At 51.8% G+C, this 12,319-nt stretch overlaps 4 protein-coding genes across 4 annotated transcripts; 3 read left to right on the top strand and 1 right to left on the bottom strand.

The window, feature by feature from the left end:
• Positions 1–476: 476 nt before the first annotated feature.
• On the top strand, positions 477–2,893 carry GT037_010927 (protein regulator of cytokinesis 1; the record flags this gene model as incomplete). Its single annotated transcript, XM_038935974.1, has 3 exons — positions 477–587; positions 639–1,811; positions 1,859–2,893. 3 exons carry the CDS (start codon positions 477–479, stop codon positions 2,891–2,893), a joined length of 2,319 nt encoding a protein of 772 aa, XP_038781345.1.
• Positions 2,894–3,494: 601 nt separating this feature from the next.
• On the top strand, positions 3,495–3,650 carry GT037_010926 (uncharacterized protein; the record flags this gene model as incomplete). Its single annotated transcript, XM_038935973.1, has 1 exon — positions 3,495–3,650. One exon carries the CDS (start codon positions 3,495–3,497, stop codon positions 3,648–3,650), a length of 156 nt encoding a protein of 51 aa, XP_038781344.1.
• A 1,449-nt stretch (positions 3,651–5,099) lies between these two features.
• Positions 5,100–6,557, top strand: GT037_010925 (uncharacterized protein; the record flags this gene model as incomplete). The annotated part of the gene is made up of 1 exon (XM_038935972.1): positions 5,100–6,557. The coding sequence occupies one exon, from the start codon at positions 5,100–5,102 to the stop codon at positions 6,555–6,557; it is 1,458 nt and encodes a 485-aa protein (XP_038781343.1).
• Positions 6,558–9,745: 3,188 nt separating this feature from the next.
• GT037_010924 (uncharacterized protein) lies at positions 9,746–10,252 on the bottom strand (the record flags this gene model as incomplete). The annotated part of the gene is made up of 2 exons (XM_038935971.1): positions 9,746–10,024; positions 10,067–10,252. 2 exons carry the CDS (start codon positions 10,250–10,252, stop codon positions 9,746–9,748), a joined length of 465 nt encoding a protein of 154 aa, XP_038781342.1.
• Positions 10,253–12,319: the final 2,067 nt, after the last annotated feature.

Raw genomic sequence — 12,319 nt, 5'->3', positions numbered from 1 at the left:
GCCGCCTACCCCGCGGCTCTGAGTGGCGGAGGGCGATCGTGTGAAACGAGGCGTTCTCGTGATGGCGCGCTATACAGACGCGCCCGGGACGTCGCCGTGCCAACGGCTTGCTTGGCGCACTGTTCCAAAATAGTGTCGCGCAAACCACTATGACCACCCGCTTGCACTCTGATCTGCGCCCCATCCCCAGCAATTGCATCACTTTCGTCTTGTGTATACACATTGCGAAGAATTGCTTACTGCATTGCCTCTGGCATACAAGTAGAGTGCGCGCTGTTTTAAGCCATTACCCTCGTTTACACGCCCTTCTCCTCTTGCTCTGCTGGCCGCTTCCCCACCACTACTCTCGCCTATCCACTACCACGTCACTATCACACCGCATCTGAGACCTCGAGTAAAGTTTACACGCCCCACTGGAAGCGGATACATTGCATGCGCGTTTGAGCATCGCATCTCGCCGGCGGGACGCAGCCACCATGGACACGAGCTACCTCGCCCAGCAGGTCACAACCATCATCGGCCAGCTGCACGGCTTGTTTGATGATATTGGTGTCCCCAGCCATGAGCGCGATTCGCGCGAAGCAGAGGTGAGTCGCGGTCGGGTCTCGTATATGCGCACCATGGCTGACTCTGTATAGTTGTTCTCGGCCCTGTCCGAGACGCTCCACAGCCAATTGCGACAAGTCACCAACGAGAAGCATGAGATGACTGAAGAGGCGCATCGCCTGCTCACGACCATCAGGCAGATGGAGGCGTCGCTGGAGGACAACAAGCCCAACCCCAACTACGAGGAGCACGACGACAAGGCCATCACCTTCCCCCTGACGCGCTGCCTCAAGGACCTGAAGGAGCGATACAGCTCAGTCAGCAAGGTGCACAAGGAGCGCTTTGAGCAAGTTCGGAAACTCGCCGAAGCCCTCGAATCGTATGCGTCGCATCTAGAACCCTCTTTCGTCAAGATCAAACTCCCGCCCACCGCGCCCAACGCTACCGTTTCGCCCTCCTTCGATATCTCGCCCTCCTACGTTGCTAAGCTAGACAACGAGTTCACGCGCGTATACGAGGAATACACCAGGCGCATAGACACAGTCAAGACCATTTGCCAGGAGATTATCCAGCTGTGGGCTGAACTCGGCACGCCACAAGCGCAAACTGACAGCGCAATTGTACAGTGTCATCGCGACGCGCCTGAACAACTTGGCCTACACAAGGACGATCTCGCGCAACTGAAGGCGAAGAAGGAGCGACTCATCGAGGAGAAGCGCGGTCGCGAACGACGATTGGGGCAGCTGCGCACAACCATTGAGGAACTCTGGGATCGCCTGGGTGTTGAAGAGCGCGAGCGCAAGCAGTTCCTCACTAGCAACCGCGGATGTGGACTGCGCACCATCAACGAGTATGAGGACGAGCTAGCCAGGCTGAATGAGTTGAAGCGCCAGAACCTACACTTGTTTGTGGAGGAGGCGCGTGTGCAGCTCCAAGAACTCTGGGATGCGCTCTACTTCTCAGAAGAAGAGATGCTCGACTTCACGCCCGCCTTCTCCGATGTATGTAGTGACGCCCTGCTCGCCGCACACGAATCTGAGATCGCACGTCTTGAAGCGCTTAAGGAGCAGCGATTGCCAATACTACAGAAGATTGACCGCCATCGCGAGCTGATCCAGGAGCGCGATGAGCTCCAGCAATCCAGTCAGGATGCGACCCGTTTAATGGCGCGTGGAAACAAGGGCGAGAGGCGCGACCCAGGCAAGCTCCTGCGCGAAGAGAAGATGCGAAAGCGCATCGCAAAGGAGCTTCCCAGGATTGAAACCGTAAGATTACATGGATGAGCAACGAGAACTAGGCTAACATATCACAGGACTTGAGAGTCACACTTGAAAGCTGGGAAGACGAATACGGACGCCCTTTCCTGGTCCACGGCCAACGATACCTCGACGAACTCTACGCTGCTGCACAAAAAGCAGCCCCACCACCTCGCGCAAAGACACCCTCCAACAGCGGCATGCCTACCAAACCCGCAACTGTTGGGAGGTCCTCACAAGCACCTAGTCGTGCCGGAACAGTCCGTGGTGGTGCACCACCAAGCAGATCGAAAACTCCTGTGTCAAACTTCGGGCAAAGCGTATCCGCTGCAAGCATGTCGCGTAACAACTTTGCTCAGTCTGTCGGTCCATCGCAATTTGGTGCTTCGGTGTCGGCGGCATCTGCGCAAAAGAGTCCTTCCAAGATTCCTTCTCGTACTGGCATGAATGGCACAATGAACGGCAGGATGTCACCAGAGAAACGGCCACAGCTGTCGCGGGAAGACTCTGCAACAATGCGGAAGATGGCGCCACCCATGGCTCCTCCTCCACGCATGAAGGATCTGTTCGTACCGCCAGAGCCCTCACCCGTGGAGACACCAATGAACCGTTTCGAATTCAACCGTGGAGAGCGCAGCGAGAGCATCGTGCGCCAAGTGGCACCAGAAGATCCCTACGATGACCGATCGTACTTGGGCCGTACCATGCGCGGAGGCTACACACCTACATATGCACCGCCATCACTATCCTCCGCCAGCAGTAGACAAATATCGCAAACCTCGTCCACTGGCACTGCCGCTACCGGCATGACCATGCAGTCCGGCTCAGAGAACTGGGAAACGTTTAGTGAACAATCCGATGAGATGCCAGAGGAGGAAGTAGACTTCCACGCCTACAGGCGGCAGATGAAGCGCTACACACCCGACGGAGGCCATGGTGTAGCCAGCCCCGGTCGCATACAAGGCAAGAAAGTCCGCGGCATACGCAGCGTCGACCAGCACGAGCTCCTGACAGAGCAAGACGGTCGCATGGTACGGGTTATCGAAGGCTCAGAAGCGGGCTGGACGACCGACGGCGACGACAGGTACTGAGGAAACTCTTTCCCGTCGTAGCGACAAACTCCACTTGGACCCTTCTCTCTCTCTCATGTCGACATGACTGCATGCATTTTCATGCGATTCACGACGCTTATTACCGCTACGGCCGCTTTGACCTTGAGCTCGTTCATGCTTCAGCCTTGCAGTTACCTCTTCCTTGTAATCGTGTGCATTTCTGGCGGCTCAATTCGGCGTTAAAAGGACCCTGAAAATTTTCACTTCGACTCATCCTCGCAGCCGTTACCAAGCAGACGCACAAGCGGGACGGGGATATTCGCCACGTAGGGATGTCGCTGCATGTCACTCCCTCTCCCGCAATGCCACCGGCGACGGTGCTGCGCCCGTTCGGGTAACGCGAGGATGTGTACCTGCCCAGGTGGCACCCTCTTTATTGCATTTTCTTCGTATCACTTGCTTCCTTTTCAGCGGTAGGGTTGCGTATCATTGGCGTTGGTTGGTGTAGGATTGCAACCTCGGAAGCGTATATCTGGGATAGCGCGCCATGCGCTCCCTGCCCTTGTATAATTTGTTTGCGTTGTCAAATTTTTTCCTGTGCGAGGATGAAGCGAGAGATGGTGCATACGGCCCGCCTGAAATGAGTGGAAGGCAGATCTCTGTGTGTGTGTTGGCGGGGAGACGTGTACTATTACGATTGAACAGAATCCAGAACCTCCAAAAACCATGTGTAAGCAACTGTGACTCGAGGAATAATGATGAACATGAAACAAATGCAGTCGCACGCAGTGGGTAGGATGCCGAGAGCCAAGAAAGAGCTTCTTCCGTGCGACAGACCAGATTTCGTTCCTTCCTCTTTTGCGAGGGGAGTAACCGTGCGACAGAATGTACTCCGTTCCTTCCTGTTTTGCACAAGAGATCCCGTAGGCTCGATGAAGCAGGTGCAGTTGCTATGACTGTGCCCTATTATGCAAGGCCGTTGGGAGCCTCAACTCTTTGGATTTGGACTAATTCCCATACCGAACACGTGCCCTCTGCTCCATGGAAAGTTGCAAGCCTGTCGCGCCGGCGGTATTATGACGATTGCCAAAAGGCGCCGGTATCTCGAGTGGGAATAAAGTTTCCCTCTCCACTCCACACGACACCATCTTTTCTCTGGAGCAGGATGGGCGGGCATGCACCCCGCAGGACCGATGCGGTGCTAGCGTGCGAGACGGCGCGAACCTGCAAGACAGAAGTTACATGCGTTGAAGCGAGATATTGGCAAGAGATAAGGATAGCATATCTGACAGGCCCGGAGCGATTCCCACCCAAGCCAACCATGACCGGAAGGCAACGCGGTCTTACCGCGCATCGCGCTCTGCATGCATGGGATGCAAGCCACGTACAGTCATGGTTTGATATCTAGGCAAATCAAAGGGTCATGGTGACGGTATTGGGGTTAGTGCGGAATGCGCATGTCAAAGTGAATACTAAGACGATGACTTGAAGATGGTGGTATGAGGTGACTCGACTCCGTGTGATGGGAATGTCTCAGAGAGCTTCCGGCTTCCACCTTCCAGAAGGCAGGCCGGCGTGGGGCGACAGGGCTGAGGGCGGAGGTGGCGGCTAAGGCCAATCAGGGGATGCCCGTAGGCGATCACTTTTGTCGAGTGCTGTGCATGCGGGACCGACCGGGGCTGAAAGAGGCGGCATGTCTGGTAATGTCTGCCTGCCTCGTGTGAAGCGTGATCAGCGCAGCGTAGGCGTGGCGGTGGCAGAAGGACACGCAGTCTTATCCTCAGCCGCCAGAATCTGGTCCGAGAAAAGTGCCTGGATGGATGCTCTGTGCTTTGGTGTCCCGAGGTTTGATAGGGAGCATGGTGCACTCCCACGCGACGCCTGTCCTTTATTACTTACTTATCGCTGCCCGATAACCCTGAGACCCCAACGTCGTCATCCCTCCCTTATCACCACTATCACCACCGAGGTACTGCCATTGTACTTACTTGTCCAACGTCCTCAAATATACTCACTTCCTTTTCTTTCTCCATCTCGTGTGCGACAGTGCGTCGGCGATCTTCGGCACACGCATACCCTGTAGTCTGATGTTGCCCTTGCAGCACCATCCAATCGCCAACCAGCAATAACGTAAAGAAATCCGACGGCCGCACGTCACATCCAGCCTAGCCAGCACCAGCCGTACCTGGATCGACCCAAGCTGTTAGTCACGGGGGAAACGCCTTCAGGGCCCAAGCCAACGATAATGATGTACTCGCCAAGGTCCTTTCCTTACCTCCAGTCATCTCCACCACGCAGTGCAAGATCAAAGTCCGAGAAGATGGGCACGCGAGCGCGAGCCAGTCCTTCACCGAGAAGTGTCATGCCTGTCACAGTGGAAACCAACACGCAATCTATGAATAAGAACATGTCGATCTCGAATATCGAAGCCGCTACCACCCAACCTGTCGTCATCCCGCCTCGAACACCTCTCAAGTCAGCAACTTCGACACAGACTGTGAGAATGAGAGGACAGAATGGAGGCAGGCCTGCACGCAACTCGCAGAGCCATGATGCCAAAGCCCTACCACCGGCCGTTGCAGCCTTGCTAGCCGTTACCGCCATTCCCAAGATGCCTACCCGGCGACGACCACGTACTACAACCGACAGGAGGATATCCATGGACGAGTTGATACAGGAGTGGAAGCAGGACGATCCCGACACTCCGCCTTCACTTGTCGGCTCGCCCATGGACCTGCTACTTGGTCGCGTGGATGAATCCGACGATGAGTATAACAGCGTCTTGAGCATGGAGCACGAGAAGGGCTCTTTCCTGACCTCAAGATCCATCTCGAGCGACTCAATATCCACTATGCCGCCTTCTTTGGATTTCGAGGACCCGTCGTTCGCATCACATTGGGATAACCTCAGTACGCCAGATTCGCTTGGCAGGAAGTCACTGCCTGAGCGCCGAGAGAAGGTTGTCTCATCACCACCTAAAGAAGACTGCATATTGGACCACCCGCTACTACATTTTGGTCCCGATGAATGCGAAGACATCGTCTCGACAAGCATTAGCGAACCCGTCACTCCGGTGTCTTCGAACGAGCGGTTCCGGTCATTCAAGTCGAACTTGACTGCATCACTTCAAGCGCTCAAGTCCGCTGCGAAATCATTTTCCAACTTCACAGCTCCCAGTGTTCCGCCAGATGATTTCCTTACTCGGTCGTTGCTGGCACCCAACTACACAAGCGAGATGCGACCAAAACATGTCGAAGGTCTACCGTCACCAGAACTACGACGATACCTCAACCCACAGCCTGCGCCAATCTCAGCGACTGAGTTGTCAATGCATCTCCACGACTCCCTCACTCTCGATGCCGACGCCGAACCCCACGCGCCGATGATCCAAATGCAGACTTACGAACGCCGAGGTCGATCGCAAAAGTCGCGCCGGAGTCGCGCCACGGATCCCTTTTCCGAAGCAGGACGAGTCCTTTCCAACGACGCACCTACCGTCCGGCAGCGCGAGCCTCGCGAGAACAGCGACTTTCTGCGTGTCATTGTGCTCGAAATGAACATGCGCCGCGTGGGCAAACTCGACACAAAGGCCGTCGGCAAGGCACGTATTTGGTTACCGCCAAGAAAGCCCGGGTCTAGCAAGGCACCTTCCGTTCACAGCCCAAGCGGTGTGCCGCTTAGATGGACTCCTGTTGCCGTGTAAATGCACCATGGTTAGAGAATTCCCATCAGGCCGTAGCAGCGGCATTCGGCTGCGTCAACAACTTCCAAGGTTGGGCATGCACGCAGGTCTTGGTACGGTACCCTCGATACGTTCACACGACAACGACACGACACGACACGAACCGAGACGAGCTGCATGCATGTGCGTGTCGCGAAAAGCTCCACCTACGTAGCGCATCGCAATGCACGAAATTCGATCCTTGGTCATTGGTGGGCGCATTGGCGAAGTCGATCCCGGGTTCAGATTCTCCGAGGATCGCATCACCTGCCGCGGTATAGTGCACGAGCGGACCGGGTTCTAGTGGAGCCTCCGATTCCGCGCCATCGAGCAAGAATTCCTAGTCTTGGTATAGGGTCACGTCACGGCTGCACCGTTAGAGTGGGTGGAGGATCTGGCGGAGACATTGACATGGGTCTTTGCACGTGCTGCCGCATCCTTTGCGCACAACGTCAGGTCAGGAGAGTCAGAGAGCAGGTTTGTCGCAGGAAGGTTGGCCGCGCGAGCTCGCTCGGCGATACGCACGTTTCGGTGGTTCATCGGGAACGCGTGACCTCGACACACGACACGGCACACGACACACACGTCGCGGATAAACGTCACAGTCGCATGCTTCCATCCGTTGTGTTGCGCAACGGTCGATACCCACCCGCCATCCGGTGAATACTTGTTTACCGGTCGCTACACTCGCTTCGCGCAAAAAAAGCTGGGGACATGCTTTCACGATGCCAACTTTGGTATTTTCCAAGGCACACCCCACTCGGCAGTTCCACAATGCCGGGTCTCGCCGACGCTTACAGACAGTGCTGAGTGTGCGCGCAACAGTGGGGGTACGACGGGAAATTCGTGTTACACGTTTATATCGAGCAAGAATGCCTTCGGGTTGGATAGGACTGGACAGCACTGGTTCCGAGCGCCCACGAGACATTTCCGAGGCGGGTACCCTTCATCTCAATTTTTTTCTCATCGTTTTTTCTTCCGTACCGTGGTATGATTTTACGCGTATTAGCGGAGAGAGAGAGAGCGGGAGTCAGCACTTTTGCACTTTTTTTTTCCTTCTCGCTTTCCCAACTCACATATTCGCTCTTGACAGTTTTTCAAGCATTAGCATGGGTCGGCGCATGGGTTATTGGCGTTTTGTGTGCAACGGAGAGCATAGGACGGTCAAGCGCTGACCGCTACACTTTTTTTTTCATGTCGTCAATTGGTGCATTTTTTGGAGCGACGAAAAGGCATTCTTTTCCGCATCGCACGCGTACTGTTACACAATTTGCATCGTATCGCATGGTTGAAGCGATCTAGATTGCCAGACTTCACAGTCGCATTTTCTCGGCATATTCACAGCATTTGCTTCTCGAAGGCGCATATATATTAGAAACAATCAGCACATGACAAAACAATTCAAAATATTAAATAGATAAACGTCGGCTTCCACATTGCGGTGATGTGATTGCGCGGTATGGGTATGTTGACATAGTATGTATATCTTTATACTAGAGTCTATCTTCATGTATGCTGCATTTTCTATAAACTCCACTATCTTGAATACAGCTAACAAGCTTTTCCCTGGTTGTGCGCAATGCGATAATACGGTTTAAAAGCATACACTATTTCATACCTTATTGTGCAGCGATGTGGAATTTCGGTGAGAGCAATACTAGGATACATGATGAAACGAATTCATTGTCGTGGGTATACACCTAGCATATACGGTAGATACGCCTTTGGGTTATGACCTGAACAGTGAATATTTCCAGAGTTTTAGCCTTTCTTTCCATTGCTCGTTACCATAATATTGATTTGGTCTAATCGGAGTTCAAAGTTCGGGTTAAGCATGTCTCGTGCTCTATGTGTTGTGGCATACTGGACTGAGTGGTTGAGGAAACTTGGACGTCGACTTGTCCATATTGAGGTGGGTATCTGGGTGCCTGTGAGGGTGGTAGCTAGAAGACTAGGAGATTCTGTGCTCGTTGTACTGTTGTCTGGGCTAGATAGGACGTTATTGTGTGTGAATCTATTTGAGTATAGGTGAGAGAGCATGAATATGCAAAGATACTTGTACCCAGAGTCATCTCCTCGAGTAGATTCGCAAATATCGGGTTTTTAGCTGTCGGTGTTCTAGTCGTTACAAATGCAAAACTTTCTCGCATTGTATGTTTTGTATGTTATCAAGACCACAACGAAGTAAGTTACACTACATACAGTTTTCCTTATATATAGGCAAGCGGATTATTCCGCGACAAAAAAGAAGGTAGTTTGGCGATACTAAAGAAGACAGCAAATACGTGCTTAGTATTGTGTATCGTCTTAGTCAATACCGTAGCGAATTTGGTAGTACAAAATTGAAAGTGGCGTGGTGGGAAGCAAAATGAAAGTTACAGCGTATGATCTACCTCAGATTGCATCGAGACAGCAAAAAGAAGAGGTGTTGTATGACCTAACCAGGGGTCTGAATGAATGTTAGAATGTTGAATCGAACTCGGAGTTGAGTTGTGTGAACTTACCGAACCTGGAATCTCTTGATATCGAACTGAATCGTAGTCAAGCGCCTTGCCATTGGGCCATTAGGCCAGTTGTACTGGTTGTTGATGGAAGGACACAAAATTGTTGAAATAATATCCTCAAATTTTTTTTACAGCTCACTGCAGTTGGCAGTGGGAAATCCGACTATCTGTGACGAAAATCTGTGTGTGGTGGGGCATAGAGCAGCCACACAAAGGAAGCAGGCCAGGCGGGGTATAGCCACAACCAGAATTTTGTCTGCCGATCGGCTGCCGACATAACACCACACGCCGCGATCATGAGTGGCCGTAATCAACAGTCAATTGTAAGACTTTCCCCTCTAGGTAATGGTCAGATGCCGTAGTTATGCATGACTGCGATCGATGGTACGTGTGCGATAGTTTCCTTTCTCGGTAATCGTTGTTCTGTCCGAGACGCTTGGTTGTGAAGGAAGGTTATGCTCCAAAAGCAAAGGGTGTTTGCCCGCCGCCAGTCGTCGCGCGCGCAGGCGCGCAGACGATCTGCACCTCTGCCACTCCAACTCAACTGAGCCTACACTTAGTGCATCATCGCATCTATGTCTTCTATCCGGAGCAATATGCATGAGTCTAGCAAGAGGTAACGTATGAGGTACAGCGAGCGCGACAACGGCATTCATTACATTGTCTTCATACAAGCACTATGTCCTCGTAGATACCTTTGTCATCAAACATGTGCTTGCGTTGTTGCCATGACAGATCAGAAATAAACACCCTGTACATGTACCGATATCCACGTCCACTACGCCGAAGACCCAGGGCCCAGCGACACTCAGGAATGATATACAGCCTGTCACTGGACTGCCAGGAAGGTGGCGAATTTTCATCTTCGAATATGTGCCCTACTATTTTCGATCCAACAACAAGATGGCGACTATGCTCGAAGAAGCTGCTCAGTTTTGCAATCGAAGAGGGACTCGGAACTTTGGGGTTTGCTTGGGGAATAGAAACTTTGCTGCTGCGTCGTTGAACTTTTTTTTTCTTTGACTTTCTTTTGCTCCTAAGGAACTCTTCCAATGTCGCGCTGTGTTCAGATGAACATGGACCTTCCCCTGTGTCATTGCCCCAAAAGTTAAGACAAAGATAGTTTCGGAACCCTCGGATATGGGTTTTCGTTTGAGCATGAGGTATATCCATACGCCTCAGAGCTCTCCGAATTTGCTCCTCCACCCCAAGAATCGCTTCGCGCAGCACATCTGTGTCCTCTCTTTCTGGCACTGGAAAAAGTTTCAACGTCGTAATCACTCGTCCAAGCACCAGCGCATCATGTATCTTGATTTCCGTACATCTCACGTCTATGTCATGAACACTTTTTGGTATTCCCCATTTTTGTTGGTACTCTGCAGTGCATCGAGCACAAATCGATATGTTTGACGACTTGTGCCATGTTTTCCCCATTGAGACACCTTGGGCAAGTATATCATACCTACTTTCTGGTGCTCCATAGGTTTTGTTCTCTCCACTCCATTTTTTGGATTTCCACATCGGAACCCAGGATGGTATCCCCTCGATGTTGTTAGGCCCACTTTCCAAAATCCGTAGAGGGTACGATTGAGGTCGAGCGTCAAAGAGGATCCAAATAGCAATCCGATGAAAAAATGTATAGTGGTCTCTCGGATTATGCTCATCTCTCGTTATAAAGTTCATAAGGAAAAGGATGTTATCATGACAATCACCCATACGTATAAAACCATCCACGCCGTATATCCTATCTTGAGGTTCGGTTACCTCAAAATTGCCACTCATACAGCTCAGATACGTGAGTACACGGCTCGCACACGATGTTTCGGACGGTACATAATCCGCGTGGAACATGCCATGGACAAGGAGGGATATCTGGGTTCGGGAAAGTATTGATGGCGCATCTCGAAACATGCAATGTTTGGTCATTCTCAGGAATTTGCGGTATCTGACTTGCATGTTGCCACATTGCATGATTGGGTCCTCTTTTGGAAGTGTGGCTTCCTGGATAACCCACACACGTCGCCACCAGGGTTGCATAGCTATGATCTGTATTCCGAGAACTTGTAGTTCATTCGGGAATCGTTCATTGTTCGCTTCCTGGCCGAGCGGGCGGTCTTCGTCCATAACGTAGTTCTTGGCTGCAAGTAGGGCCATCTCGATATCTCTTCTTTCATAACTCAAGACGAATTCTGTATCTTCTTCGATTACCTCCTGTGCTTCTGTGAGAGAACCTAGCCAGATCCGTACCTCCACGGCATTTTTGTACACATCGCCCATCGATTGTACTTGTGAAAGTTTCTCCCCCTCATCAGACTGGTTGATACAAATAGCATCGACCCAAAGGATGCGCCCTGAAGCGCGGTCTCGTAGGTGTCGTAATGCTTTCTCCAGGTTTGTCGTAACTTGAAATAGTTTGTAGCAACATGCCCCTGGAGCTGAAGCAGACGGCCGTGTATCAGCAGTTCCACTCGTTGGAATTTGATGGTAACCAAGTTGAATGGGTTTTGTGTGTTTAGCATCACCCCATACGTATGACAATGCAGTATATTCTGTTTGAGGCAGCTTTTCCAGGATATTGGCATGGTAAATCGTACAATATACCACGTCATCGAAGCCACCTGGATGTAGGTATATGAGTCGAACCTCGAATCCATGAGGGGAAGAGATGAATTTATTAGAGCGAGACTTGGCAAGCGGTTGGTATGAGAAAGCGTGCTGTGGGCTGCTCATTTTCTTGGTCAAGCGAGTGACAATACCAGCAGAAAAGTTGTGAGAGGCTGGCGAGTGTCACAAGGCTACCTTTGAGTTTTTGATAACAAAACCGGTGAACCTGGGTGGCGGAGTACGACTCGTCCAATCATCTTCATACATCTGCATTGTTCGCCTCACTTGATAAACTTGGCGTCTATCATCGTAGACAGGATGCATGCCAACAACTGAGATGGCTGCTCAGGGTACGCGACTGCGCTCAGCAGCGCAGGTCTCAGAGTTACTTGAACAGGAAGCCGTCTTGTGCGGCGGGGCAGTCTGATCCGTTCCACGATAGTCCAAAGCGACGTTTTACCCCAATTGTCCTAGCCGTGCACCAGTCGCAGATCGCTAGCTTATTGAAGCCTGGTGCTGGAGCTGGTTCAAGCCAGCCAATCAGCATTATTGCAATTTATCTGCAGTTGTTCATCTCTTCACGTGCTGTAATCAACACTTTTTATAGAAACTGCCCGAATAGGTAGTCATTACGTA

Source organism: Alternaria burnsii (genome assembly GCF_013036055.1).
Source record: "Alternaria burnsii strain CBS107.38 chromosome Unknown 749, whole genome shotgun sequence".
NCBI lineage: Eukaryota > Fungi > Ascomycota > Dothideomycetes > Pleosporales > Pleosporaceae > Alternaria > Alternaria burnsii.
This window is presented reverse-complemented; position numbering and strand designations above follow the sequence as displayed.